General features: G+C 39.0%; 13 protein-coding genes across 13 annotated transcripts; 5 read left to right on the top strand and 8 right to left on the bottom strand.

Moving 5' to 3' along the window:
* Nucleotides 1–100: 100 nt before the first annotated feature.
* HRD3 (ubiquitin ligase complex subunit HRD3) lies at nucleotides 101–2,602 on the top strand (the record flags this gene model as incomplete). The annotated part of the gene is made up of 1 exon (XM_448089.1): nucleotides 101–2,602. One exon carries the CDS (start codon nucleotides 101–103, stop codon nucleotides 2,600–2,602), a length of 2,502 nt encoding a protein of 833 aa, XP_448089.1.
* Nucleotides 2,603–3,108: 506 nt separating this feature from the next.
* Nucleotides 3,109–4,005, top strand: SEC13 (GTPase-activating protein SEC13; the record flags this gene model as incomplete). Its single annotated transcript, XM_448090.1, has 1 exon — nucleotides 3,109–4,005. The coding sequence occupies one exon, from the start codon at nucleotides 3,109–3,111 to the stop codon at nucleotides 4,003–4,005; it is 897 nt and encodes a 298-aa protein (XP_448090.1).
* A 192-nt stretch (nucleotides 4,006–4,197) lies between these two features.
* On the bottom strand, nucleotides 4,198–5,145 carry PNP1 (purine-nucleoside phosphorylase; the record flags this gene model as incomplete). Its single annotated transcript, XM_448091.1, has 1 exon — nucleotides 4,198–5,145. One exon carries the CDS (start codon nucleotides 5,143–5,145, stop codon nucleotides 4,198–4,200), a length of 948 nt encoding a protein of 315 aa, XP_448091.1.
* A 1,531-nt stretch (nucleotides 5,146–6,676) lies between these two features.
* Nucleotides 6,677–8,008, top strand: CLB4 (B-type cyclin CLB4; the record flags this gene model as incomplete). The annotated part of the gene is made up of 1 exon (XM_448092.1): nucleotides 6,677–8,008. The coding sequence occupies one exon, from the start codon at nucleotides 6,677–6,679 to the stop codon at nucleotides 8,006–8,008; it is 1,332 nt and encodes a 443-aa protein (XP_448092.1).
* A 257-nt stretch (nucleotides 8,009–8,265) lies between these two features.
* Nucleotides 8,266–10,665, bottom strand: NOP14 (snoRNA-binding rRNA-processing protein NOP14; the record flags this gene model as incomplete). Its single annotated transcript, XM_448093.1, has 1 exon — nucleotides 8,266–10,665. The coding sequence occupies one exon, from the start codon at nucleotides 10,663–10,665 to the stop codon at nucleotides 8,266–8,268; it is 2,400 nt and encodes a 799-aa protein (XP_448093.1).
* A 370-nt stretch (nucleotides 10,666–11,035) lies between these two features.
* On the bottom strand, nucleotides 11,036–11,716 carry ATG38 (Atg38p; the record flags this gene model as incomplete). Its single annotated transcript, XM_448094.1, has 1 exon — nucleotides 11,036–11,716. One exon carries the CDS (start codon nucleotides 11,714–11,716, stop codon nucleotides 11,036–11,038), a length of 681 nt encoding a protein of 226 aa, XP_448094.1.
* Nucleotides 11,717–12,195: 479 nt separating this feature from the next.
* Nucleotides 12,196–13,593, bottom strand: TUB4 (gamma-tubulin; the record flags this gene model as incomplete). The annotated part of the gene is made up of 1 exon (XM_448095.1): nucleotides 12,196–13,593. One exon carries the CDS (start codon nucleotides 13,591–13,593, stop codon nucleotides 12,196–12,198), a length of 1,398 nt encoding a protein of 465 aa, XP_448095.1.
* Nucleotides 13,594–14,076: 483 nt separating this feature from the next.
* CRR1 (putative glycosylase) lies at nucleotides 14,077–15,561 on the bottom strand (the record flags this gene model as incomplete). The annotated part of the gene is made up of 1 exon (XM_448096.1): nucleotides 14,077–15,561. One exon carries the CDS (start codon nucleotides 15,559–15,561, stop codon nucleotides 14,077–14,079), a length of 1,485 nt encoding a protein of 494 aa, XP_448096.1.
* A 286-nt stretch (nucleotides 15,562–15,847) lies between these two features.
* Nucleotides 15,848–16,915, bottom strand: CDC123 (cell proliferation protein CDC123; the record flags this gene model as incomplete). Its single annotated transcript, XM_448097.1, has 1 exon — nucleotides 15,848–16,915. The coding sequence occupies one exon, from the start codon at nucleotides 16,913–16,915 to the stop codon at nucleotides 15,848–15,850; it is 1,068 nt and encodes a 355-aa protein (XP_448097.1).
* Nucleotides 16,916–17,246: 331 nt separating this feature from the next.
* Nucleotides 17,247–18,362, bottom strand: CPR6 (peptidylprolyl isomerase CPR6; the record flags this gene model as incomplete). Its single annotated transcript, XM_448098.1, has 1 exon — nucleotides 17,247–18,362. One exon carries the CDS (start codon nucleotides 18,360–18,362, stop codon nucleotides 17,247–17,249), a length of 1,116 nt encoding a protein of 371 aa, XP_448098.1.
* Nucleotides 18,363–18,703: 341 nt separating this feature from the next.
* Nucleotides 18,704–18,964, bottom strand: COA4 (Coa4p; the record flags this gene model as incomplete). The annotated part of the gene is made up of 1 exon (XM_448099.1): nucleotides 18,704–18,964. The coding sequence occupies one exon, from the start codon at nucleotides 18,962–18,964 to the stop codon at nucleotides 18,704–18,706; it is 261 nt and encodes an 86-aa protein (XP_448099.1).
* A 624-nt stretch (nucleotides 18,965–19,588) lies between these two features.
* On the top strand, nucleotides 19,589–23,434 carry SEC31 (Sec31p; the record flags this gene model as incomplete). Its single annotated transcript, XM_448100.1, has 1 exon — nucleotides 19,589–23,434. One exon carries the CDS (start codon nucleotides 19,589–19,591, stop codon nucleotides 23,432–23,434), a length of 3,846 nt encoding a protein of 1,281 aa, XP_448100.1.
* Nucleotides 23,435–24,078: 644 nt separating this feature from the next.
* On the top strand, nucleotides 24,079–26,649 carry SNF3 (glucose sensor; the record flags this gene model as incomplete). Its single annotated transcript, XM_448101.1, has 1 exon — nucleotides 24,079–26,649. The coding sequence occupies one exon, from the start codon at nucleotides 24,079–24,081 to the stop codon at nucleotides 26,647–26,649; it is 2,571 nt and encodes an 856-aa protein (XP_448101.1).
* Nucleotides 26,650–27,176: the final 527 nt, after the last annotated feature.

The following is a 27,176-nucleotide window of genomic DNA, read 5'->3' on the forward strand; positions in this document are numbered from 1 at the left end:
ATATAGGCTAAGGATCTTTCTGGTTACTTATTTGTGCCAACAGTTCTGCAGTACTAGACAAGACTCAGCAAGGTAACAAGGGACAGATTTAAGGAAATAAATGCTGTTGTCTACATACCTTAATTGGGCAAGTGTTCTGTTAACGATAGCGGGTGCTGAAAGCAATATAGATCCCTGGGATGAAGTCAGTTCATTCCTTCAGGGGAAGCTCCGAAAGCTTGATGTTACGAATCCGAATGCGTATGATATGAATGATAATGAACAGGACGCCACATTCTATGTGTCGATGGATTATCATGAAGAAGAAGAGAGAAGCGAATATGAGAGTGTGTGGCAGTATTATAATGAAAATAGTGACCAAGACTGGCATAAATCTGTGTACGATAAGCTACAAGTGTCTGCAGATCAGTTCAATAACACTGAGGCAATGTATAAATTGTCACAGATAAATCTATGGGGGCAATATGGATATCCACACAATAAATCAGTTGCCTTCCAGTATCTACAGAAATTTAATGATATGACAAGTTATGAGAATAGCTCTGCATTGTTTGATTTAGCGGTGGCATATTCAACTGGTCTCTTTGGTACTTTGCCTGTGGACGTCGCTAGAGGATTATTATATTTCCAGAGATCGGCTAGACTAGGTGACTTAAAAGCGAAGCAGGTATTGGCTTATCGTTACTTTTCTGGCTACTCAGTAGCTAGGGATGTTGATAAAGCGCTGTTATTATATAAAGAGATAGCGGAAGAGATAAAAAAAAAGTACAGTGAAGAGCAATGGAATATGGTATTTCCATATATTGAGAGTTATATTGTCAGAATTCCTGATTTTGACGAAGGTTTACTAGGTAAAGGTTTGAGTACTGTTCCACAATCAGTTCGCCGTAAGAAAACAACAAGACCGCCATTTGCAGGTTCTTCAAACTTGAAACCTATAGGTGATGTTGGGTATGGAGAGGTTGTCATGCAGTTCAAATTCAACGCTGGTAATGGTAATCCTGGTTCATTTGTTATTAGTGATAGTGAACATGAAGATAGGCTGGTTGAACTGTTTTACACTGCATGGGACTTGTATAAAGGGACGTACACTCGTGGTAGAGATTGTGACAAGGCAAAAAGGTTGCTATTACAAGTTTACAAGACGTATGATGCAGAAGTCAAATACATGGATAATTTGCAGAAATTTTTCTACGTAAAATCCCTTGACTTACTTGCTCATATGTATTTTACGGGTGAAGGTTTTGAAAGACCTAATGTTCAGGCCGCTCTAGACTTATTTGACCGTTCTGAAAAAATCTTGGAAGGTGCCGAAATATCAAGAACAGCCAGTGAGGTTGATAAGGGTTTGATTAGTCAATACTATTTCAATAATACGCTAGGGGCTCTGAAGCATTATAAAAAGGCTAAAGAATCGGGAAATGCTCATGGAATTCTGTTTTATCAATTAGGGAAGCTGTCTGAAAAAAATCCAGAATTAAAAATAGGTGATCCATATCTATATATGCAAGAGGCCAGTTCACAGCAATATTTACCTGCCCAATACGAATTTGCCAAAATGGTTGAATCGAATGAATTAAGGAAATATAGTGTTGAAGACATTACAAGACTGTATAAGGCATTCGTTGAAGAAAATGAAAACATTATGGCCCCACATTTAAGACTGGGTTTCTCGGAGCTTCTTGGCGGGAGCAGTGAGGTTTCTCTATATGCCTATGCCCAGGCTGCTGAACAAGGCTATGAAGCGGCACAGATATCAGCTGCGTATCTTCTATATCAATTGCCCTACAAATTTGACGATCCGCCGGAAACTACAATTGAGAGAAAGACAATGGCTATCTCTTACTATACTAGAGCTTTCAAACAAGGTAATACTGATGCTGCTGTAGTAGCAGGTGATATATACTTCCAAATGAAGAACTATACAAAAGCGCTATCATTATATCAAAGTGCTGCACTAAAGTTCTCTGCTCAGGCCTTATGGAATATCGGTTACATGTATGAGCATGGATTAGGTGTAGAAAAGGACTTTCATCTGGCTAAACGATTCTACGATCAAATTTTAGAACATAACCAAAAATTATATTTTGCAGTAAAGGCAAGCGTTATGAAATTGCAATTGAAGTCATGGTTCATGTGGTTGAACGGGAAAGAGCTTGACAACATCAGTATCGATCAAGAGCAAGAAAGCACTGTCGTAAGACCTTTCTTTGACAGATTGGTACAGCTCTTGAAGAATTTATCCAGAGAAACTAGAGGAGACAATAAGAAGAAAAATCAACACAGAATTCTTAAGGAGAAAAAGACTCCTTCCCAAGGAATTATGGAAAGGTTTGGTCTACAGACCGAGGATTTATTAACGATGGTTTGTGTTCTGATAATATTTGCCATTAGTATGTTCTTTAGAACTGTTGCGCCTCGTGGGCAGTGGAATGTAAGAATCAATGGTGTCAATATAGCTGGGGGTAATGCCCTTGGTGAAGAAGGAAACCCCGAGAATGAAAACGAAGAGGATGATGAAAATGATGATGAAGGTAGGGCCAGGGCTCGTAACAACTTTGGTTTTGGTAATAATTTTGATGTACAAGTCTTTGCGATATAATCCAGATGCCGAAACAATTATTAACAGTTATAGTTTTGATGCAAAACCGGCTGATATTTTTGTTTAAGCTTGCACCATTAATTGTTTAGCAAAATCACATTAGTTTGATGAGAAAGTGTTATTAATAGATATATAGATTTTAATGCATTGAAATAAATAGACGCATGCAATTGGAAACCTTCAGGTTATATAGATAAGTACTTTCTCTCTGTTCATAGTACTCCATATTAGAACGTTTTCTTCATTTACCCGGTCCGCTGATTTAATTTTCACTATGTGAATCGTGAAGGCGAGTTCAGCTTTGAAGCTCAGGCTGGGCAAGTCAATGTAGAAATAATAATAGACAATCAAACTTGATGCATTGTGGGTTTTATGGTAGTCTTCTTATCAGCAAAACTTGAATATAAGAATTATTAGCGGCGGGCTCTAGTTCGTTTTGTTTTTTTGAAGTTTGTTGAAAAAGCTTGAAGCCCTAGTGACACGAATCAAATAAGCAAAGGATAATAATGGTTGAAATTGCTAATGCTCACAACGACTTGATCCACGATGCAGTACTGGACTACTATGGCAAGAAGTTAGCAACATGTTCATCTGATAAAACTATCAAGATATTTGAAGTGGAAGGTGAATCGCATAAATTAGTCGATACCTTGGTTGGTCATGAGGGACCAGTATGGAGGGTCGATTGGGCACACCCTAAGTTTGGTACTATTTTAGCATCATGTTCATATGACGGTAAAGTTATTATATGGAAGGAGGAGAATGATAGATGGTCTCAGATAGCCGTTCATGCAGTTCACACGGCTTCGGTGAATTCTGTACAATGGGCCCCTCACGAATATGGAGCATTGTTACTAGCGGCATCATCTGATGGAAAAGTTTCTGTAGTTGAGTTCAAAGAAAATGGTACAGCAACTCCTCTTATTTTTGATGCACATGCTATTGGTGTAAATGCTGCATCATGGGCACCTGCCACTGTTGAAGGGGGGAACAATCCTGGTGAAGCACCAAAGGAAGTGCGCCGCTTTGTAACAGGTGGTGCTGATAACCTTGTTAAGATATGGAGATATAATCCCGAAACGCAGTCATATTTGGTCGAAGATACCCTAGAGGGTCACTCAGATTGGGTTAGGGATGTGGCATGGTCACCATCTGTATTGCTGCGTTCTTACATTGCAAGTGTTTCTCAGGATCGGACTTGTAATATTTGGACTCAAGAAGATAATACAGGACCATGGGTAAAGACGCAATTGACTCCAGAAGAATTTCCAGACGTATTATGGAGAGCAAGTTGGTCTCTATCGGGGAACATATTAGCAATTTCCGGTGGTGATAACAAGGTAACACTATGGAAAGAAAATCTGAACGGAAAATGGGAATCAGCCGGAGAAGTCAATCAATAAGGAGGTTCTCGCAGCTTATTTCAGAGTATATATATTTCTACAAGCATGTTAAAAAGCCTCCAATTGTATAATATATTGAAATTAACAGATTGCTGAATATTTTAGAGATATTTAAGACTATCGCCAAGTAAGGATCATCGCATATAATTTCATAGTCACCTTGTTGAAGAAATTTGGAAATCTATAGAATATTTACTCTCTGTAATGTAATTTTCCTACAAACGTAGAAATCAACGTTTCTACATCCTTAGATGCTATTCTACCATTTTCCAATACTTCTGCATGCGAAGCTTTTCCATAGTCCATTGGAACAGGTGTATCAATTTTACCACTTGGTGGGTGATCAATAACTGCAACATTTGTTATTAAACTCAATGCTAAGACATCCCACCCACAATGTCTGGCTACGATTACTTCAGGTACCGTACTCATTCCAACCGAATCACCTCCCAATATTCTAATCATTCTAGATTCGGCACGAGTTTCAAAAGTTGGTCCTGATGCAAAAAAATATGTACCTTCATGTAATGGTCTATCCATTTTAAGTTCGTTGTGGGTTTGGAATAAAAGTTTTCTTAGGTCGTGACTGTACGCATCACTTAATGCAAGAAATCTTGGACCTATGTCATCAAAATTTGGCCCTTTCAATGGGTGTAATCCTGCTAAGCCTGGGAAGTTGATATGATCATATATACACATTATGTCTCCTGGTTTAAATTCGGAATTGATGCCACCCGCAGCGTTGGTAACAATTAGTGTCTTAATTCCTCCCTTAGAAAAATGGTGCAAAACTCTGATTGGGAAGACTGTTTCTTGCATTGTATTTCCTTCATATCCATGTAATCTACCACTCATTAAAACCACAGGGTAATCGTTCATTATTCCAAACACTAAGTTACCTGAGTGACCAGGAACTGTGCTTCTTTTGAAACCGGGAATTAGCTCATATGGAATAACCAAAGGCTCCAATTTATCTTTATTTAGTTTATCGGGGATGCCTGATAGACCAGATCCACAAATGATTAATGCCCTAGGTTCAAACTTCTCATTTTGGAACCGTTCTTGAAACCTTTCTGATAAATACTCACTAGCCTTCTCGATTTTCACACGTTCTTCTCCTAAGTCCCAATTTGTATTCATTTTTGTTTAAACCGTAGTGATGTATTGTCTGTATTAATACCAGCTTTCCTAATTGTAGTCGAAAAAACAATTATCTTATATAAGATATATCGTGAAATATAAAGGGTATATCATTGCATTAGTGGCATGTTACCTTTCACGTTAAATTAATTTTAGACTTGATGCACTTCTGGTAGTTGCTCCGTGTGTCATTGTAAACAAAATTACTATTTGATTGGATATGACAAAACTTTTCGTAGAAGAATGGATTCTAAAATGCAGGACCGATGGTGACTTACTGTAATTAAAATCCCAAATGCAGTCCCAAAACATAAAAATTTCTTGAACCAGAATATGAAGCACAAGAATAATACCAACCATGAAATCTAAACTCAGTGATTTAACAAAAACAATTACAACAAACTATTTTGCATGTCCTTAGAAGTTTACTTTCGGACTTGCACCACACCATTTCTTATAATTACTAGTCGACAACTATAATAGGAAGGCAAACATAATCTAATCGACGACAAAGCACATTCTTGTGATCTACAACTATGAAGAATGTTGAAGGCATGTAACTTCCATATTTGGAAACAAGGTTAGCATTTGTATATATGTGATTTACATTTATCTCTACGATAATCTCTGTGTTTTTGTGAAGTTGTTCTACCATCGATTCGTGCGTATTAATACTGCAATGGGTATAGTTCTTGCTTACTACGAGAATACTTACGAGTTGATATCGTCTATAGGTACGACATTTTCTTGGCTCCACCTACCATTTTGAAATATCTTTGTCAAAACGCGAAGAAAATCTCGCGGAGATCTATCAAACATATGAAATTCTGAACTACCATTTTTGGATATTTACATATTTCCATAATAGGAACTGCGTTATTATATTGTTTCTTTTTTCTGTTCCAGTGAAATACACAAAACACAAACAAACACAAAATTGAGCTACCAATTCATTGAGATGAATTTTAGAATTTCAGGATCAATCCATCAGATAACTAAGATTGAATGGAAATGAAAAGCTTGTGTTTTAGCTCTATGGATCTAATAAGTAGGTATTATAGTTTTTGACCACTGAACAATAACAAAAAGGAATTGTGAAAAAAAGAAACAATAGCAATTAAAGCAAATCCTTCTGCACAATAAACAATTGAAAGTTCCAATACATTTCTGGCACTACACAGTATATTCTCATTTAGAATTCAAAAAAAAATAATATTGGAACCATTCTTCTACTTTTGATTTTAATTGTCTATATCTAACTACTGATAAACCTTTGATTACAATAGTCTTAGAAACAACTTTCACAACTCTGTCAAGACTATATTGAATATTAGTTACCACAATTCAACGATTATCCCAGTTCAAAAATTGCAGATTTGCTATTTAGTTGAGAACATATTTAGAATAGAGAAGTCAGTGCTTGTTTTGTGATCGCTGTAGATTTAATAAATCGAAAAATATTTTAAACTACTGGACAAGAGTGAAACCATATTACCATAATAACTATCAGAAATAAAGTACACCCACGTTTATGAATAATACTGAAGATATGTTTAGGGACGTTGAAAATGCAAGCCAAAATATGGCTTCAACAGTGAACACTTCAAGAATGGACCAAAGACAAAGAAGGGCTTTGACTGATTTGACATCACAAAAAGTGAACAGAATTCATACTTCAAAAACAATTAAGGATATTCCAGCATATTTATCAAATTACACTGCCGATGGAGAGAATAAAAACATTGACCAAGCTTTTAATCATAGTAATGACCAAGATATCGGTTTAGTAAATCAAATCAACTCAGGATATGCCAATGTTGAAAACGAACCAGGAAAAGAAACTGATCACATATTTATAGATCAGGATGATCTGTCAGATTTAGATATTGTACAAGAGGACTCCTTGAGGGAGCAACTAGAAGAATTTGAACACGACTTTGAGAATTTTGTGGAGCCACTCTCACCAATATTTAATGATGAAATACAAGATACTCTTGATAGAGCATTTAAAGAATACTATAGAGCAACTCCAGATATGGAGGATGATGATACATTTGATGCTGTTATGGTAACGGAGTATGGTAGTGATATTTTTCGTTACATGAGAAAGCTTGAATTAAAATATAGACCAAATCCGTACTACATGGCAGGCCAACCGGAATTGAAATGGGAATATAGAAAGACTGTGATTGACTGGATTGTGCAGGTTCACGAGAGGTTCCAATTACTTCCTGAAACACTATATCTAACTATTAACATCATCGACAGATTTTTATCAAGAAAGAATATTACACTTAACAGATTCCAACTAGTTAGTGCTACTGCATTACTGATAGCATCCAAATACGAGGAAATCAATTGCCCTACTATAAAGGATATAGTCTATATGGTAGACAATACTTATTCCAGGGATGACATCATAGAAGCTGAAAAATATATGATTGATGCACTAGACTTCGAAGTTAGCTGGCCAGGTCCTATGTCGTTCTTGCGGAGAATAAGTAAAGCAGATGATTATGAATACCGAACTAGAAATCTAGCTAAGTATTTGCTAGAAACCACACTAATGGAATCCTCTTTAATCAGTGCACTACCAAGCTGGCTTGCAGCTGGTGCCTACTTTTTAAGTAGAATAATATTAGGTTACGAAGAGTGGACCCTTAAACATGTCTACTATTCGGGCTATACTCACGAACAGCTTTATCCTCTGGCTACACTTATCTTAGACAACTGCCAGAATTATGAAGAAAGCCACCAAGCAATTTGGACGAAGTATAGTCAACCACAATATCATCAAGTTTCAATACTGGTTACGAAGTTCTTAGGTAGAGTTTCTTCAGACGATATGTCAGAAATTTATTAACCATATAAATGAATTCAGTAGTCACGATAATTGCATGGTGTGAATATTGGAAGCACCCAATAGGGAAGTATCCTTGGTTTACACTAGTTAGGAGGGCTTTTTTTCTATATGTTCCTCTAAACCTTTAAGTAATAAATAATTCGTAAATGCATCTTCATAATATAATAAACAATAATTGTCAAATACAAATTCTCATGCATAAATTGAATGGTTTAAAAAAAGTACTACGAAAACAATATATGATATAAAACGGCCGCTTATTTTTTCCCGGCACGTAACCTCTTCTCTCTCTCGTATTTATTCTTCTCTGCACCCTCTTCTGTATTAATTGTGTTGATAATATTAGACATCTTAGAATGATATGCTTCTGCTTCCTTCTTCTTCTCGTCAATTCTTTGTCTAGCCTCGAATTTAGTGTCCTTACGCAATTCCTTCATTACGAATTTACGTTCCTTTTTCAATTGAGCCTTCATCTTATTCACCTCATTTCTAGCAACGTCAGTATCATATGACTTCTTTGCAGGATTGAAGTTCTCTTCAAACTTTGGCGCGTATGATGGAATGGCTGTTGGTCTGTGTGCTTGTAAAGCAAGAGGATAATGTTTATTGAGCTTCTTCATTCTCTTTATCTTCTCTTCAATAGACTCAACAGTTGTAATAGATGGATATCTAACTTTGTATACAGACAGTATTGGTTCAAAAATTTCACAAATTTCAGGGAATGCCGCTTCATTATTCCAGTGACTTCCTATCAGCTTCTCTAAGTCCTCAAATAAGTTACTTAATACATTTATTTTCAAGTCTTCCTCATTTGTTGTAGATTTTGTAAATAGCTCATGCAAATGAACTACTGCGTCATCAGGAAGAGATGGCTCTTTTAACTTTAGTCCGCAGTCAAACGTATCTAACCTGATAGGTAGTGTCATGTCACTTTCAATATCATCTGGATTTACAACTAGAGAAAGCAACGCTTTTTGCAAGAAATAAACAGTTTCAGGAATATACCTTTTCGATAGCCTTTGATACTGAAGAATGATTCTTAATAACACAGAACCGACAGCAATTCTTTTCAGAGATTTAAATCTGATTTGCTCTAAAAATTCACATAATATTATCTGTGCAGGAGTTACGACCAAATGGTATTGATCAGATGTGGAAAATAAGACACCGACAATTATGAAAAAAAGAATGTCTCCATTATTCAATGCATGAAAATTCTGCTTTTTGAACCTTTCCTGAATGTCAAGAATGTATTCCCTACTAACTTCAGAGATAGCTTGATTATATTTTTCCGATAATCGCTTCAAGATAATTAAAAATTCATTTTGGGTCTTGTCAAATTTGATCAAGTCTTTATCATACCTCTGATTGGCGAGATATATCATATGCTTAAGTAGAACTTTGGAAAAATTTGCCAGTTTAACCTTATTACCTTCAGCAAGCTTGGGCTGATATGCTTTAATAATAGCCTTTACATGAATTGGCTGTTCAAGTAGTGATAGCCCTTTTAAATCGTTTAAGAATTCTGGGTGTGTTTGAGGACATGAAATTGCAACCAATTTCTTCGATTTGTATGATATAGCTTCTTCGCTGCTACTTTCAACTTCTATATCTTCATCAGAGTTCGCTATATTTTCACCCTCTTCTACCTCACTGTCACTACCCCAAAAGCCATCATCCAGGTCTTCTACACCTCTTTCTTCACCCTCTTCATCTTCCAACATACCTTGCATACGGTTCAATCTCTGTTCCTCAAGCTTCTGTCTCCTCTCCTCAGCTTCTTTTTGTAATTCTTCTTCAGTCTTTGTTCTGTCAGCCGGGGCCGCTCTTTTTTCAAGATTCAATTCCTTAACCTTAATATCATAATCTTTCTCTTCTGCTGGGACTTCAATGTCATCCTGCTTGAGAGTTTGAGTAGTCATTAACTCTGCCATAACATCATCGAAATCTTCATCCAGTTCATCGATATTGTCTTCCAACTTTCTTTGAGCGGCTTGCCTTTCCTGCTTATGGAATTTCGATTTTGCTATAATTTCTTTCATGACTTCTAGTTTTGTCTTCTTCCTTTGAGGTTGTCCTTCTTCTAAATCTTCCGTATCTTCTGCTTGCACATTAAGATCATCCGCTAACGACAATGATTCACCGAGATGAGTTAGTTTATTACCAAACATATCTAACTCAATAGGTCCATCTTCATCATCATCTTCTAGATTAAATAGATTTTTCTTCCGTTGAGAACCAGCTTGTCTTTCTCTTGTGAAACGTTCCAGCATCTTTTCCTCCTCGGTAAGTGTCTTATCTCTCTCACCAAATCTTTTATCAATCACACCACCTTTTCTTTTCTTCATCAATTTTTTGGCTTCAAACGCCCTACGTCTGGCTTCTTCACCGATCTGCTTTGATATACCAGGCTTACCTACAGCTACTCTATCGGAGTTTAGTAAGCCTGGATCACCACCTTTACGCTTATTCTTTGTTGTCTTTACTTCAAATGGGTTGAATCTGTCACGAATCTTGGCAATAGTCCTTGCCTTTTCCTCATGATCATACTTCTTTGCCTCTCTTTTACCTTTCTTGGACTTTTTAACATTGGTTTGGCCCGTTAAGCCATGTGCCTTTAAAGTGGCTTTCAGCTCTTTTAATTGAGAACCGGCCATTACTTTTAAGTCAGTACTAGTATACCTTAAATTAGTTGGTGTACTTAACTAATCAGATTTACAGCTAAACTAATAGTAAAACTTTACTATTCGCTCTCATAAAGCCGTCTTAAAGTAAGACTTCACCTATCTCATCGCTAAAATATAAGCTCATCGCAAGAAATTCGTTTTCCCAGAAATTTTTCACTTCTAATAGTTACCCGCATATATTTCCGTTAATAGTGAGTTAGGAAAATAGTCAAATAACGGCAGTTGAATAACAGTAGCGTCTGTCAAAATAGGTTATATCGCCACTCGTATTCGTCATTCTGATATGGTTTGAACATCCCCAAATGTTGAATAAAAAGGCAGATAAAATATACAAATTCAATTACAGTCCTTGTTGGCGGTTTTTCCGTTGCCTAGCACTTTCAACTAAACTGTCCCATCTTTCCTTCAATTTTGAATTCTGCGAAGAGAGTTTCTTAACATCCTTATTTAGGTGTTCAACTTTTATTTGGTATTCTCTTGTTCTACGCTGTTCATAGATAAGCATTTCCTTTTTAAATTGGTCAATTTGGAATAGAGCAGTTGAAACCAGATCATTTACGTCTGTCTTTTGATTCTTAGCCTCTTTGATTAAATCCACCATAGAATTTTGTAGTTTACTTAACATAGAACTGGTATAAGGATCAATGAATGTACTAGATGTTATGTCAGTGATATTTCTAGTGCTGTCCCAATATTTTGATGCTGCTAGGTTATTGTTATTACCTGCAGAAGATTGAACTAGAGCCATTGACGCTTTGTTATTTTTGCTATCCTTCTCATCTTTTGATGACTCAATTACACAAATTTGTAATTCCTTTATCCGTAATTGAATATCATCTCTTAGCAGCTTTACCGCTTCAATAATAGTATCATCCAATCCTTGTAAATCAAAATTCGGAGATTTTAAATCGAGGCCTTCCAATGCGCTTACATACAAATCCAATGCATCACTTAAGTCACCACTTCGACATTTCTGCTCAGCACGCCTTATGTGCTCATAAACTGTGTTTAAGTCACTCATTTAATATTCCTCAAGATCCGTCAAATTCTAACTCGAATAGACCTAAGAAAACCTGGATGTTCATTCGATTGAGTATCAACTCTACCATGCATTGAGGTACTCCTTGAACTATTAACCGGCTCATAGGTTTAGTCCTCTGAAATGTGTGCTTACTTATATAGGTTATTAATGTGCCAAATACTCATAATGACTATCAACTTGACATTATTCCACAATACGATACGAACATACTACGATGTTACAACCCGTCGATTTTGTTAATTAAGTATAAATTAGTACAACAAGTCCTTGTACTACATTGCAAAAGAGATATATAGTACTTTCAGGCTTACTGATGATAATCGAAACAGATACATATTCTCGATAATTATTACTATTAATAATACAATTTTGCCATCCAGCAGGTACATATTTAACATGCAATTATATGTTGTTTTATGCCAATAACAGATCTATACTTTTGATCTTGTAGACACACGCTAGCTATCGCCTTCATTATCAAAACCGCCTATCATGATATCATCCTCATTTAGAATATCATCTAAGTATGTATCTTGTTCAGCGTTAGAATATTCTTCCATCATTCTGGTAATAACCTCTCTGGATTCTACGAACTCATCAAGGCCATTTTGAAATAACTGTCCTGACTCAAACTGGTTCAAGAAAGCACCTTTGTAAAACAGTTTGTCAAATGCTGATGCAGAACGTTCAAAGACTGAAGTAATTGCTGACGTGTTAGATAGCATCAAACCACTTACGCTATTTTCTCGCGACTCCAACGGAGGTAAATAAGGTGATCTTCTTCCTATGTTTACGTTGAGAGCCGATGTTGACCAAGATGGCATATTTAGCCGTTGTTGCATTTTCGGAAGAGCTCTCAAGATATGGTTCTGATCTACTTCACCTATCACTGTACTAAATACGTTAAAATGTGTAACCATGTCAGATCTTTGAGTAACCAAGGAATTGAAAGGATCTAACAGATCCAACAGTACATCATATGCCGTATTTTTTTTATATCTTTGACCGCCAATGATATAATCAGGAGTAAATGGTGTGAAATTGGGTGTTAGAAAGTGTAATTCCGGTGTTGGAATCAGTGTGGAAAAGATACTAGCCATTGAATTGTACATATAACTCGGAAACCTTAACGAATTGGTTATCGAGGAAAGTGCTGACGATATTAGTTGATTAGTGTGCTCATAGCTTGTATTAGGATCACGGAATGTTCTTGCTGTTAAATTTAGTAATGCATTATTGTCAAATATAATTGATGCATCGGCGTCTTCGCATAATCTCCTTAGAGTTAGCACAGTATTGTAAGGTCCCACCACAACTTCAGATTGCTTACTGGGGAATACTGAATATGTTGTAATAAAACTTTTTGAATATCGATCTGTTAAAGCCTCTAATAAACTAGATCCCAACCCTGACCCTGTTCCTCCGGCAACAGAATGAAGCAATTGAAATCCTTCGAAATTGTCTGTAGAATCCAATTCACGATCTATTATATCCATAATTCTATCCTGATTCTGTACTCCACGGTCATAACCAGTTGACCAAGAATTACCTGCACCTAAACCTTCAGAAGATACCCAAGTGTTTCTGGGGTTAAAAAGGTCATTGAATGAGCTTTGTACATCGGTTACTGCAGCTGGCTCAAGATCTATCATAATTGCCCTTGGGACATATCTGTTATTTGTTATTTGCTTGAAGAATGGATTCGTATCATCTTCACGAATATGTGTTAGATCGTCATTATATTTACTGTAGCCATCTTTGTCTATACCGTGCTCCTTTAATAATTGGTTCCAAAAGTATTTGCCAACATGATTACCACATTGACCCACTTGGATAGTTATAATCTCTCCAGTCATGTTTACTGTATATGAGCAAGGCAAATAAAACTGCTCTTTTACCTTACTTTTATAGTTCTGGGCTGTTTTTCCTACTCCTGTCTGATTCAATTAGCGTTAACACTAATAAAACGGTAAGAGGCCCCAAATGTGCGATATTCGCAGTCTAATAAAACGTCAAATATACTGGTTCACACTATCTATTTATGATTTTCTCTTAGTAAAAGTTAATGAGTAACAATCGACAATAGATTCTTATTTATTTGTGTTTTTGGTCTCATCGCGAAGTTTTCGCGAATCATCTCGGCTCATAATCAGATTACAAAAGATATATAGAAAGTGTAAAAGCATGGACTATTCTGACAGCTACAATATATATCAGTAAAAGTGAATTTGATTTATACATTGTTTCATTAGTGAATTTTATTAAATCATTACTTTGAATATGAAAAAGAAGTTCACTGTTTTCTACCTAATAACTTCTTCTGGAAATTACTCGATAATTTACTTGATAAATAATGATATAATTAGGAAGATAATTAATGGTAATGTCGAGCTTTTAGTTTTGTGAGCTGCAGAAGATTTTTGTCTCTTTGGTCTAAACATCATACTTCTCCTGTACCATTCCTCAACGTTTATTTCTTCGCTGTCATTTTCATTAGAATATTCTGAATTGGGGCTTTTCTCAAGAGAGTTCGTTTGCTTTCCTTTATTACCATAATATAGGTCTGTTCCAGAAGAACTACTGTTACTTAAATAAATGTCGTTGAAACAATCCCATTCTAGTGAGTTCTCATTATATCTATTGTCCCTCGAGGAGTTATAGTAAAATGTTGCCATTGACAGGTCTCTTGAAGTCAAATCGTTTATGTCCTTGTGAGACTTCCTAGTCAAACAATGATATATCCTAGGTAAGTGTCTATTCGCAGAGGGTTCAATTCTGATTACTTTGACATTAGCAGAAAAATAACCTTTTTCTAACATGTCAGGTGGATTATCCCAATCGACCAGACCTCCAGCCCACATTATTGTTCCAATTTCATTCTTTTCTGAACCACCAGGCCAAATTGCTATTTCCAACCTCATAGGCGAATCCGGAAATTTGTATACTTTCGCATTCGGATCCCAAGTATCTTTTTTGTATAAAGTTCTTACTACTACACCATCAATTACCCAATCCACTTTATCCTCAGTCCAAAATATCTCAAAGTTATGATAGTTAAGCCAGGTATTATCCTTAATTTCATGCTTTTTCATCTTTGTAAAATCCAATTCACCTTGATAGTAGTGATTTGTTTGAACTTGGTTCAGTTCGCTTCCTACAAACTCGAAATCCAACTCATCGCCCACCGCAGACATCAATACAAGGGCAGTAATTACACCACCAGATCGTGCTGTTTTCATTGTAACAGATACTTTTCCATATAAGAATGACCTCACTGATGCTACTAGACTGCCTGTACTCCTCTTTGGCATTGTAAGCTGAATCTCCGATGTAGTCGGATCCATCTGCGTCATTCCACTGTATATGAAGTCATAGTCCATCAACATTTTATTTGCTTCTGTTGCATCCTCAGTAATCAAAAAGTCTGAGAAATGAATCATTTTATTTCTCTTTAGTTCCATTTCTCTTTCCTTCATTCTAGCACCCTTTTTCAAGAAGGCATCTCCTTTCTGTAAATTACCTGAAGCTATTCGAATCAATTTAGTCCCTTCAGTTGAAAACTCTATAGCGTTATATGGGATCAGTACAGGACTCGGAACACAGCTATCCTCTCTGAAAGAATACTGTGGATTACACCCTCCAATACATGTTGGACCACTGCCACAGACTCCATAAGGCGAACAACATGGCCACTCAGCAGGACAGCTACCATCCCGAATGGAACATCTAACAGGAGTTTCAGGTTTATGTAAGTCTATTCCTCTCGAGAAATTAATCGAAAGTAGAAATCTAATTATTATCAATAGTTTCAATTGTTTTGCCATGGCTTGTTGACTGTCCTTCAGATATATTCTTTTTGTACTTGTTGCTCATAGAGCATTAATCACTGTACAATCAAATATAACCAATCGCCATAAATACAGAGCAATAAAAAACTTCAAAATCAACTACTACAATTAAAATTTTACCGATTAGTCGCAGTAGGTTTTTCAATAGTTTTGTGATCGCGCTTACAAATGACATAATTAGTGTTTTACCACAAAAAACATAAAATTGCAGATGAAGGTGAAATACATGAAAAACAAAATCTGGGGAATCATTGCGTACCAGCTACTTTTCCTCGTCGCTTGACTCTTTTTCCTGTTGAAGCAATAGCTCAGACCATTTCTGACTTAGCTCACGAATCCTTTCCGGATCTAGACTGGCATCAACAACATCCTTAGGAACATGGTTTTGAGAGTGCTCCTTAGAAGCAAAACGACCGATATTATTTTCTGTAATTAGCCTCAATTCATAGTCCCTATCTGGTTGTGCATTAATGTTAATGATCTCATTCCATGTGAATAACAATGGGTCAGTTTTCCTAGAAAATGGATTAATATCAATCAAAAACACCCTGTTGAAGGGCCTGGGAATGTATAGGTCGGTAACGAATGATTTATCTGGAAATTGTGGTACCATTTCATCTTCAACAAATTCATCAATTAGGTCCTTAAATGTATCTGTCAATTTGTCAAGGTAGTCATAATAATTCAAATCGCGTTGACTTACAGCGGCCACTTTTCCATCTTTAACAAATACTCTAAACTCTAGTGCCGGGTTAATTGCAAACCATTGCCTTAATACCAGTTCATATTCAGGAGTGGAAAACCCCTCCTTCTTATCAATACATTCATCGTATGCATGATTTAGATCATGTACAATATAATTAGAAGCATTTAGGAGTAGATAAATTTCATTCACCTCATTACATTTTGTAGTATTATTAGGTAGAATCCACGTAGCATCCTTAGGTGCTGACCAATTTAGTTTTGGTGTCACTGGACCTAACTCTACAATGATCTCTTTTATCTGATTGTGTAGTTCAGGGAAATCATTAAGTGGTTCAATACCAGGCTCATATTCAGTGGCTGTGTCTTCATCGCCTTCCCAATCACTATACTCATTGTCTTCAGTCCGTGCTACATCATCAGTATATGTCGAAAGCTCCGTACTAGACATAGGAAGTTTAATACCATCTTGTTCTAAATATTGAATAAACTGTTCTGGCAAAGGTTTAATTACCCTAGATTTAGGAACATGCTTCTTGAATTTCTCATACCAGAAAGAGAAAGCACAGTTATCTATCTGGGAGCAGGTAACTGGTAATTCACTCAATACTGCATACTCTTCTGACATAATTATACCTTGCTGAGACCTTTTTATGTTACTTACTGTGGTCAATCCAAATTGATATTCATGGTTAGTCTCAATTATATAGTTAGCTTAGCTCATCGCAATTTTTTGGCAATAATTTCGTCTTTCATTTTTCAAGTAGATCATCGAGCTCATCGCCACACCCTTTCTACGGGGTTATTCTGCACAGAGATATACCCTTACTTAAATAGAACTATAGCTATTGTGCACTTTATAGGATTAAAACATCAACTGATTTTTCAATATTAAATAGAATATAGTAAATGGAAATTTAATATCCAGTTTAATATTTAGACATTACTCTATATATCAATTATCCGAACATCTTGGATAAAGATTTTTTTTGCTTTTCTGTTTCCTGTTTCCTCTTCTTGATTGTGTCATTAATTGCCTTCGCAATAGCAGCATCATTAGGCTGGAAAGTGGTAGCCATTTCCAGGTCTGCTAAAGCCATATCTGTGTCATTTACATGATAATATGCAAGACCACGACGGTATAGAGCCTTTGCCTTTGCCTTTGCATCTGCAGCTTCAGCGTATAGCACTTCTGAACAAGCGACCATAACTGATCTGTAATCCTTGGATTTTAAAGCCGCAATGGCGATATTCAATGGAACGGTTACTTTAAAGTCGTTTATCTTCTTCATATCTTCTTCATTTAGGTCATCGGGGAAATACTCTTTTAGGAATTTGTCACACTTCTTATACTTAGCCAGAGCAACCTCGTAGTTTTGTTCCTTAAATTGTTTCGTACCAATATCCTTAACAGTTTCAATGGCCTTAATTACAGTCTCAACTTTCTTCAAGTCAACCTTAGCGTCGTCCTTCAAAGATTCTTCGTAGTTGTCACCAAACTCATCGGTTGGCGTTTGCTCTGCATCGGCTGGCACTTCATAGTCGTCAGGTAGTAATCCACAACCTTCTACTTTCACATCATGCATAGGCTTGTCTGTACCGTCCTCAGTCTGTTGCTTCTCAATTAAGCGGACTAGACGTTTGCCCTCGATAACTTCACCAAAGACAACGTGCTTCCCATCCAAATGCGGAGTTGGCACACAAGTGATGAACGCCTGGGACCCATTCGTGTTTGGACCAGCATTGGCCATAGACAGTAAGAATGGCTTGTCGTGTTTTATCTCAAAGTTTTCGTCCTCGAACTTCTCCCCATATATGGATTCACCACCGGTACCATCAAAGTTTGTAAAGTCACCGAACTGGATCATGAAATCCTTGATAACCCTGTGGAAAATAGACCCCTTATATGACAATGGCACATCTGGCTTACTCTTAGCCATGCCACTCTTACCCTCACATAGCTTCAAGAAGTTCTCCGCAGTCTTTGGAACCACGTCCTTGTACAGCTCAAACACAATACGCCCCTTTGGTGTACCTCCAATTGAGATATCAAAATATGCCTTTGGTCTAGTCATTGTTGTCCCGGTGTGTACAGCTAGGTTATGCAGGAACTGTATTTATAGTACAATTGCAAGCACAAAGAATAAGTGCTTCTTAAATATCCTATGTTTTGTATCAACTGCAGTGCATCCGGATCAGTTTTTTTTTGATCTTTTCCAGGCCCTTTTTAAATTGTCTCTTGTTGTGAGTTTTCAGTGCAATGACAAAGACAAATGCGATGAGATAGAAACTTCTAGAAGAGCTAGTAAATTGCAAAAGTATGTACAAGAATAGCTAGAGAATAAGTTACAGAGAGTCAAAGAAAGATTCTATAAAATGGGTTGTTTTTGTTTGTGTTGAAAATGGCCATGTCTTATTAGGAATCTCTATCAACAGTCTTGACACGGTCCCTGTTACCGTTGGACTCCCAACACTCTTTGAACTTGGCCATCTCGGGAAAACACTGTCGCCAGTCGTTCGTCTCCGCGTGGCACAGTTGCAATGCCAAGTTCTCAACGTAACACCCGGTGTCCGTGATCCTCTTGTCCCAGCTATCCCGCTCCGAGCCGTCCTGCTCTTCCTCTACCATCTCCTTGTATTGCTCCAACGCCTCCTTGTAGTACCGCGACTCAGACATCGTTCCTTTTTTGAAATATTGGCAATGGCACCATACACCTTGAAACAAGTTTCCCCCAGTTGTAACCTACCACCACCCACCAAATTCCTCTAAAATATATATATAATACCAGCACACATTGTATATATTGAACTGAATACCAGTTATCCCCTTATTTTCTCACAGAAGGGCATCCTTGGGGGACCGCTTTAAGACCTGATAGCGATCACATGAACAAAAGTTTCAGAACGTCCACAATGATATACATATACTTACACACGTAAAATCATATGATTACCGTACATAATATCATAACAAATAACGAATACACATGATCACATGTACATAACGATATAAATAGCTGGTTTCTTCGATTTTTTCGATTTTTTCGATTTTTTCTGAAATTTTTCCTTTTCGGCCTGTCCGCTTTGAAACTTTCCCGTCCTTTTTGTCATTCTGGCTTCTCGACTCTCGGTGCCCTCTTTGCTGAGCTCGCTGGCTCGCTGGAGGGAAGGGGGACAAGGAAGCAATTGGTCGATCACTAAAGTTGACTTTTTAATTTAATTTAGCTTTATCTTGGTATACTTGAACATAGTTTGACTGACAACAATATAGTAAGAGAACAAGAAACCCCCAATAATCTAGATGGTGAGAATCGCTGAGTATTCGCGTACCGCCACTTTTGCATGGTCCAATGACAGGATCCCTTACTTGGTCTCTGGTACCGCGTCAGGTACCATTGACGCTGATTTCTCTAATGAGTCCAAGCTTGAGTTGTGGTCCCTGCTAGGCACTGATGCTGATAAGCCCAGCCACTCTGTTTCCACAGATGCCAAGTTCAAAGATCTCGACTGGTCCGCTGATAACAAGTATATCGCCGGTGCTATGGACAATGGTGCCGTCGAGATCTACGAGTTCAACAGTAGCAAACAGGAGTTGAAGAAACAGGGCTCTTTCAAGAACCATTCTACCGTGGTCAGAACCGTGAAGTTCAACAGCAAGCAAAACAACGTGCTCCTGTCCGGTGGTAACTCCCAGGAGATCTTCATATGGGATCTGAACAAGCTGCTGGACTCTAAGGCCAACTACCAGCCATTGACGCCCGGCGTGTCCATGTCCCCTATCGACGAGATCCATTCTTTGTCATGGAACAAGTCCCTAGCCCACGTATTCGCATCCGCTAGCAACTCTTCCTTCGCCTCCATCTGGGATCTAAAGGCTAAGAAGGAGGTTATCCACTTGAGTTACACTTCCCAAAACACAGGACTGAAGTCTGACTTCTCCGCAGTCGAATGGCACCCACTGAACTCTACCAGAGTCGCCACAGCTACTTCCAACGATAACGAACCATTGATCTTGGTATGGGATCTAAGGAACTCAAACACCCCATTGCAGACATTGTCAGCCGCAAACAACCAAGGACACGGCCACTCCAAGGGTATCCTTTCCCTAGACTGGTGCCAACAGGACGAAAACTTGCTGCTGTCCAGTGCCCGTGACAGCTCCGTAATGCTATGGAACCCTCAATCCGGTGAAGCCCTAACAGAATACAACACTACCGGCAACTGGTGCTTCAAGTCCAAGTTCGCCCCACAAGCCCCAGACCTGTTTGCCTTTGCCACATTGGACGGCAAGAAGATCGAGGTTCAAACTCTACAAAACTATGAAACTACTCTGGACGAGGAAGTCTCCAAGACAAAACAGCAAGAGTCCGAAACTGACTTCTGGAACCACGTATCCGAAGAAAAGGCCGAAATCAAATCCACTGTGGTCCACTTACAAGCGCCATCCTGGTACGGTAACAAATCCGCCTCTGCCCAATGGGCCTTCGGTGGTAAATTGGTCCAAGTCACCAAGGATGGTAAAGGTGTCGAAGTCAACAAACCTGAAATCACCGACCTAAAATCTGACGACACATTAAAGAATGCACTAGCTTCAAAGGATTTCCAACCTCTGATCAACCAAAGACTCGTCAAGGTCGTTAATGAAACTAATGAAGAAGACTGGAACTTACTTGAAAAACTGTCCATGGATGGTAAAGAAGAATTCTTGAAGGAAGCATTAGAATTAGACGAAGAGGAGGATGAAGAAAAGGACCAAGAAGGAAAGGACGGCGACGAATTTTTCCAAAAGATAGAAAGCAACTTCCAACCTTCTGGCTCTTTTAAGATTGACAGCAACGAAGAATCTGTTATCAACAATATCCTGTCTGGAAACAACAGCAAAGCTGTATCTGAATTGTTAAAATCCGGCTCTATTCTTGAAGCATTCGTTGTTGCAGTCACCTGTAATGACGAGAAATTGAAAGAAGACGTCAAGGATGCTTATTTCGCCGCTCACGGAAAGGAATCAAGCTTATCTAGAGTCTTATTTTCTTCTTCGAAGAAGAATTCGGATGATATTGTCGAAAACTTAGACATTTCTCAATGGAAGTACATCACCAAGTCTATATACAACTTCCATGCTAATGACGAGGTAGAAAGAACAAACAAGCTGCTACAGTTGGGTGATAGATTACTGGCCAACAAGAACAGACAGGATGCTCTTGTCATATACATTGCGGCAGGTTCCCTAGACAAGATTGCCACTGTTTGGCTAAACGAGTTCTCTACTCTTGAGAACAAGATCAAGGATCAAGAAAAAACTATCTACGAAGCGCATATTGAATGTTTAACCGAATTCGTGGAAAGATTCACCATTCTATCTAACTTTGTCGGAAAGAAGCAGAAGATCACCAACGAGTCCCTAATTTCTAAATTTTTAGAATTTATCAACATAACTTCCGCAACTGGTAACTTCGATTTGGCTTTATTGTTTTTGGATATCCTTCCAGAAGATAACGAGTATGTCATTGCAGAAAAGAAGAGAGTGATGGTTGCATCTGGTAAGGTTGTCGATCAATCTCAATCTAGAAAGGGCAAATATGGCTCCCATGCGAACCTTGCCTCAGCTGGATTTTCTGGTCACGCCAAACAACCTGTTAACTTGCCTCCAACAGCTGCACCATTTGCTGCCCAAACAATGGGTGGATACGCACCACAAGCAGTTGGGGCCGTTCCAACTCCAGCGGTACCAGTTCCTCAAACACGTAATGCATCAGTTAGTATAAAGTCAAACCCTTACGGTCCAGCAGGTACCAACGTAGGTACGTCTGACAACAAGTTCAATGCTTATGCTCCTCCAACTCATACGCAAGTACCAGTAGCAACTCCAGTTACCTCCTCATTCATCCCACCAGCCAACCCATACTCAAATGTTGCGGCACAATCTTTGGCTATGGCTGCTGAACAAAACGCCATGTCTCCTAATCTAGCCGGCAGTGCACCACCAGTTAAGTCTCCTTCTGTCTATTCTGGTCAAACGCCTCACTTGAATAAGAAGGCAAATGATGGCTGGAATGACCTTGCGCTACCAGTTAAGGAAAAGCCTCAGCGTGCCAAACCTGTAACTGTTGCTCCTTCTCCAATATTAGCCCCTGCAACAAACGGAGCTGCTGCTGCTGTCCCAACAAAGTCAATTGGTACCGTATTCCCACCAACTGGAGGCAACTCTAGAGTTCCATCCAGCATGGTATCTCCTCCACCTCCACAAAAGAGAGCATCTAGAACACCATCTTTGATTAACATCGATGATGTTGTAAATGCCCGTCCAAAGGCCCATACCAGCATCTATGCTCCACAGACTACACAAGCCGGCCCAGCTCCTGTCGCCCCACAAAGTGACATTCCATTGGCTCCAACTGCCAACCCATATGCACCAAATCAATCTGTTGGAAGCACTCCATTGCAAAAGCCAGTGAATCCATACGCGCCACCAGCCCAACAGGCTGGTATTCCAAGCGCTGCTAACCCATATGCCAGCCAGATTCCATCCAAGGCACCAGTGAATGCCCCACCACCAATGAGCAGCAAGAAGGCACCAGTGGGTCCTCCACCAATGAGCTCAAGAAAAAAGGCACACGAGGGGAAGACTCTGAGCCACGAAGCTGCCAGTGTCCTTGACTCATCCAAACCTGTACAAACGCAACCAATTGCATCTGAGTTAAGCAGGGAGCCTGCTCCAGTCCCAACCAGTGCTTCGCAGACCCAAGTCCCACCTCCTGTCCAGGAGACCCCTGCCCGCAACACCATCTCACCAATAGACATGGCCGCCCCAGCAGTCGAACAAGGCATCTCCGCTGCGCAGCAACCAATCCGCGACTTCTTCAGCAGCGAGCTGGCCCGTGTCACTCCATTGACACCAAAGGAGTACAACAAGCAATTGAAGGACTGTGACAAGCGTCTGAAGATCCTGTTCACCCACCTGGAGAAGAACCTGCTGTCACAACCAACCGTGGACAAGCTACTGCACATCATCGAACTGCTGAAGGAGAAGAAGTACCACGAAGCCATGGAAGTGCACAAGGACATCGCCACCAACCACGCCGAAGAAGGCGGAAACTGGCTCACCGGTGTCAAGAGACTCATCAGCATCTCCGAGGCAACCGCATAGAAAACCATTATATACAATTTAAAAGCTACATAAAACCTTCTAATACATGTACAAAACAACTACTTCATGTGTAATCAGCTGTGCCAATAGCGCACCATACGCACAGCCCAAAGCATCCAAAGGACCCTTATTAGGCTATCCCCGATAAGCACACCACACGTCTGTAGTAATCAGATGATCACTGTCCCCTCCCTCCCATCAGGGCCCGATAGCCTTCCCGAATCGACACACAACCACCCGCACCAACAACCACAGTTACCCGATATGGAAATTTGCGGGGAGTTTTCTCACTTCTCCCCCCATTGATACAGGAACAACAGCGAGAATCTAAAAGGACTCAAATGAGCTAGAAACAGCCGTACAACTACTATTTTTTTTTCATCTCTCATCTCGTACCTCTGGTGTGCGTCGATCTCTTCGGGGAAGGATGGGGGGTGGACTGCTGTGGTCTCCTGCGGGATCTCCTCTGTCGGCGTCCAGTCAATCCTGCCAAGCCCGGGCTGGGGAGGAGGGCTATATAAGCAGAGGACTCCCTCAATGGGGGGGAATGGAATTAGCTAGTGAGCGTTCTTCATCCATGGCTGGAACTAGGCGCTTATTGACGGGTATTGGAGACTTAGGATAGAGGAAGATTTTGGCATAGGATGACGATCATATCGGAGGATGAGAAGAGTGTGGCCCGAGATAGAGAGGGTGTGTTGGCTCGGGCTATCAAAGTGGTAAACAGGAAGTTCAGGAGGAAAGATGTACGGCGGGAAAAGCTAGAGCGAGCGCTTAGCTGTGATAACCAGATGACGTTGAACTCTACGAATCTCTACGCGGCGCAGCAGCAAGAGTATCAGCGGAGGGAGGAGAATGATATAGAGGAGAACCAGGAGCCGGAGGGTGGTAATGACGATATAGACTACGACATCTCAATACTATCGGACGAGATGTCTACCGTGGACGACGCATCTCTGCTTTTTGCGGAGCCACCGCAGAAGCAGTCGCATATGATGTCTATAGTGGTGGGTGCGTTTGTTGCAGTTGGTGGATTTCTGTTTGGCTACGACACGGGGCTCATAAACAGTATAGTAGACATGAGGTATGTGCGGGAGAATATCGCGCCAAATCACGTTGGATTCACGGCGCAGCAGCTGGCCATATTGGTTTCGTTCCTATCTCTGGGCACTTTTGTAGGTGCTCTGTCGGCACCGGTGATATCTGATAAATACGGCAGGAAAAAGACAATTATGTTTAGCACAGCGGTGGTGTTCTCACTTGGTAATTCCTTGCAGGTGGGGGCACATAACATTCAATTACTTATTGCAGGCAGAGTTATATCTGGTCTAGGTGTTGGCCTGGTATCCGCAGTTGTACCATTATATCAAGCAGAGGCTGCTCATAAATCGCTGAGAGGTGCCATCATTTCAACTTATCAGTGGGCCATCACTTGGGGTTTGTTGGTGTCAAGTGCAGTATCGCAAGGAACACATAATAGAAATGACGCTTCCTCGTATAGGATACCCATAGGTCTTCAATATGTCTGGGCATATATATTAGCAGCTGGTATGCTATGGCTTCCGGAAAGCCCTCGGTATTATGTTCTCAGAGATCAACTAGACAAAGCTGCACAATCATTATCATTCTTAAGAGGAGTTCCTATCCATGATTCAGGACTACTAGAAGAACTTGTAGAAATAAAGGCAACATTTGACTACGAATCATCATTCGGCAAAACAACCTTCTGGGACTGTTTTAAATCGAATAAGAGTAGACCTAAACAAACACTTAGAATGTTTACAGGTATTGCTATTCAGGCATTCCAGCAATTTTCAGGTATCAATTTTATCTTCTACTATGGTGTAAGTTTCTTCAATAGATCTGGTGTCGAAAACAGCTACATTGTTTCATTAATAACGTACGCAGTAAATGTTGGGTTCAGTGTTCCCGGGATGTTCCTGGTGGAATATTTTGGTAGAAGAAGTGTGTTGCTATATGGAGGTGCGATTATGACTCTATCGAATTTCATTATCGCTATAGTAGGATCCTCGACACAATCCGTCGTGGCTAATAAAGTTATGATAGCTTTCATATGCTTATTCATTGCATCATTTGCGGCAACCTGGGGTGGTGTAGTGTGGGTTATATCTGCCGAGTTATACCCTCTTGGAGTCAGAGCCAAATGTACTGCCATCTGTGCGGCAGCTAATTGGCTGATTAATTTTGTTTGTGCTTTCATAACTCCTTACATTGTTGATACGGGCGAAAGAAGAGCATTGATTGGACCAAAGATTTATTTTATTTGGGGTAGCTTGAACGCTCTAGGTATTCTGGTGGTATATTTCACTGTTTATGAAACCAGAGGGCTAACCTTGGAAGAAATAGATGAACTATATACAAAATCACCCAACGGTATTGTATCAGCTAAGTGGAATAGGAGAATAAGACACAGAGAAAAAACATATGGCCACAAGGAGCAACAAAATAGAGATAGAAATCAACAAACTACCAAGGAAAACCTACGTAAGAATGTTGTAAATGAAGACATGCTAAGTGATGACCTAACTCCTCGCAATGACTCTATAAACACCCATCATAGTGTTGATTCTAATGAAAAGTATCAAAGTGAAAACACCGATAACACTTTAGCACCCGCAGTTAACGATAGGAGTATGATGGATTTTGGCAATGACATGATATTACATATATGTAATAGAGGTCCTCCATCTATCTCCACTGCAGCTAGTGTAGAAGAGTTTGGCGGAAACTCAACCCAAATGGAGAACCTCAGTTATAATGAAAGTAACAGTGTCGAAAAGAAAAAAGTGGGCTTGTTTTCCAAGTTCAAGCTGGGTTCACGAAAGTCTTCCATTAATGGGACTGAAGAAGACAGCAAACCAAAATCTCCGCAACTGGGTCAAGCCGAATTTTCTCCATCTCCATTAGATGTGAAGGTATCTGATGATGATCACAATGACTTCGTTGATTTAGGCAATGGTTTTGGTTTGTACAGTGTTACCAGAAGACTTTCCTCAGGAGTACCTGATACAAGTGACGAGGAATCTGCATATGATCTTGGTAATGCACCATCATCAACAAATACTTATAGAAATAGAGGTAACCTGGATTCAATAAACACGTATATGTCACAATTAATTCAGAGTAATACCTATACCAGCCAAAATACAGGGTACTCACAAAACGACAACGATCAGACGCAGCACCATCAATGAACATCGAGCAATGAGTTATAAGAACATCAGTTTTTTTTAATCTTGCCTGATTACGATATTGTTCATTTTAGACAATTAATTAAAAACAACCTTAATTTTTTCAGTGCCGACGAAAAACTGGCGATAATTTACAACCTAATGTCTTACTGATGTCAGATATTTAGGACCGTTCTTTTACAGACGCAATGCCATTTACTTTAATATTCTTATTATTTGAAAGCTTGAAGGTTTAACGACCATGAAATTTAATATTCAACTATTCTTTATTATAAATCAACTAATCTTTCACAAACTAATTTATATTCACTTCATATTCTAGGTATCTTAGATTCTTTCAATTTTCGTCTAATTAATATAGCATGCTCTTTTAGATGTTTTTATGTATTCATTATTCCTTTTGTTTGAGTAAATTTATCATTTTGGTTAACAATAAGCACACCAACTATGCGTTAAGTGAATTGTTGAAAAAGTATACAAAAAGGTAAGTATATATATATCAACAAGTTTTAGTAAAATCCGATAAAACA

This window comes from Nakaseomyces glabratus, chromosome J (assembly GCF_010111755.1).
Source record: "Nakaseomyces glabratus chromosome J, complete sequence".
NCBI lineage: Eukaryota > Fungi > Ascomycota > Saccharomycetes > Saccharomycetales > Saccharomycetaceae > Nakaseomyces > Nakaseomyces glabratus.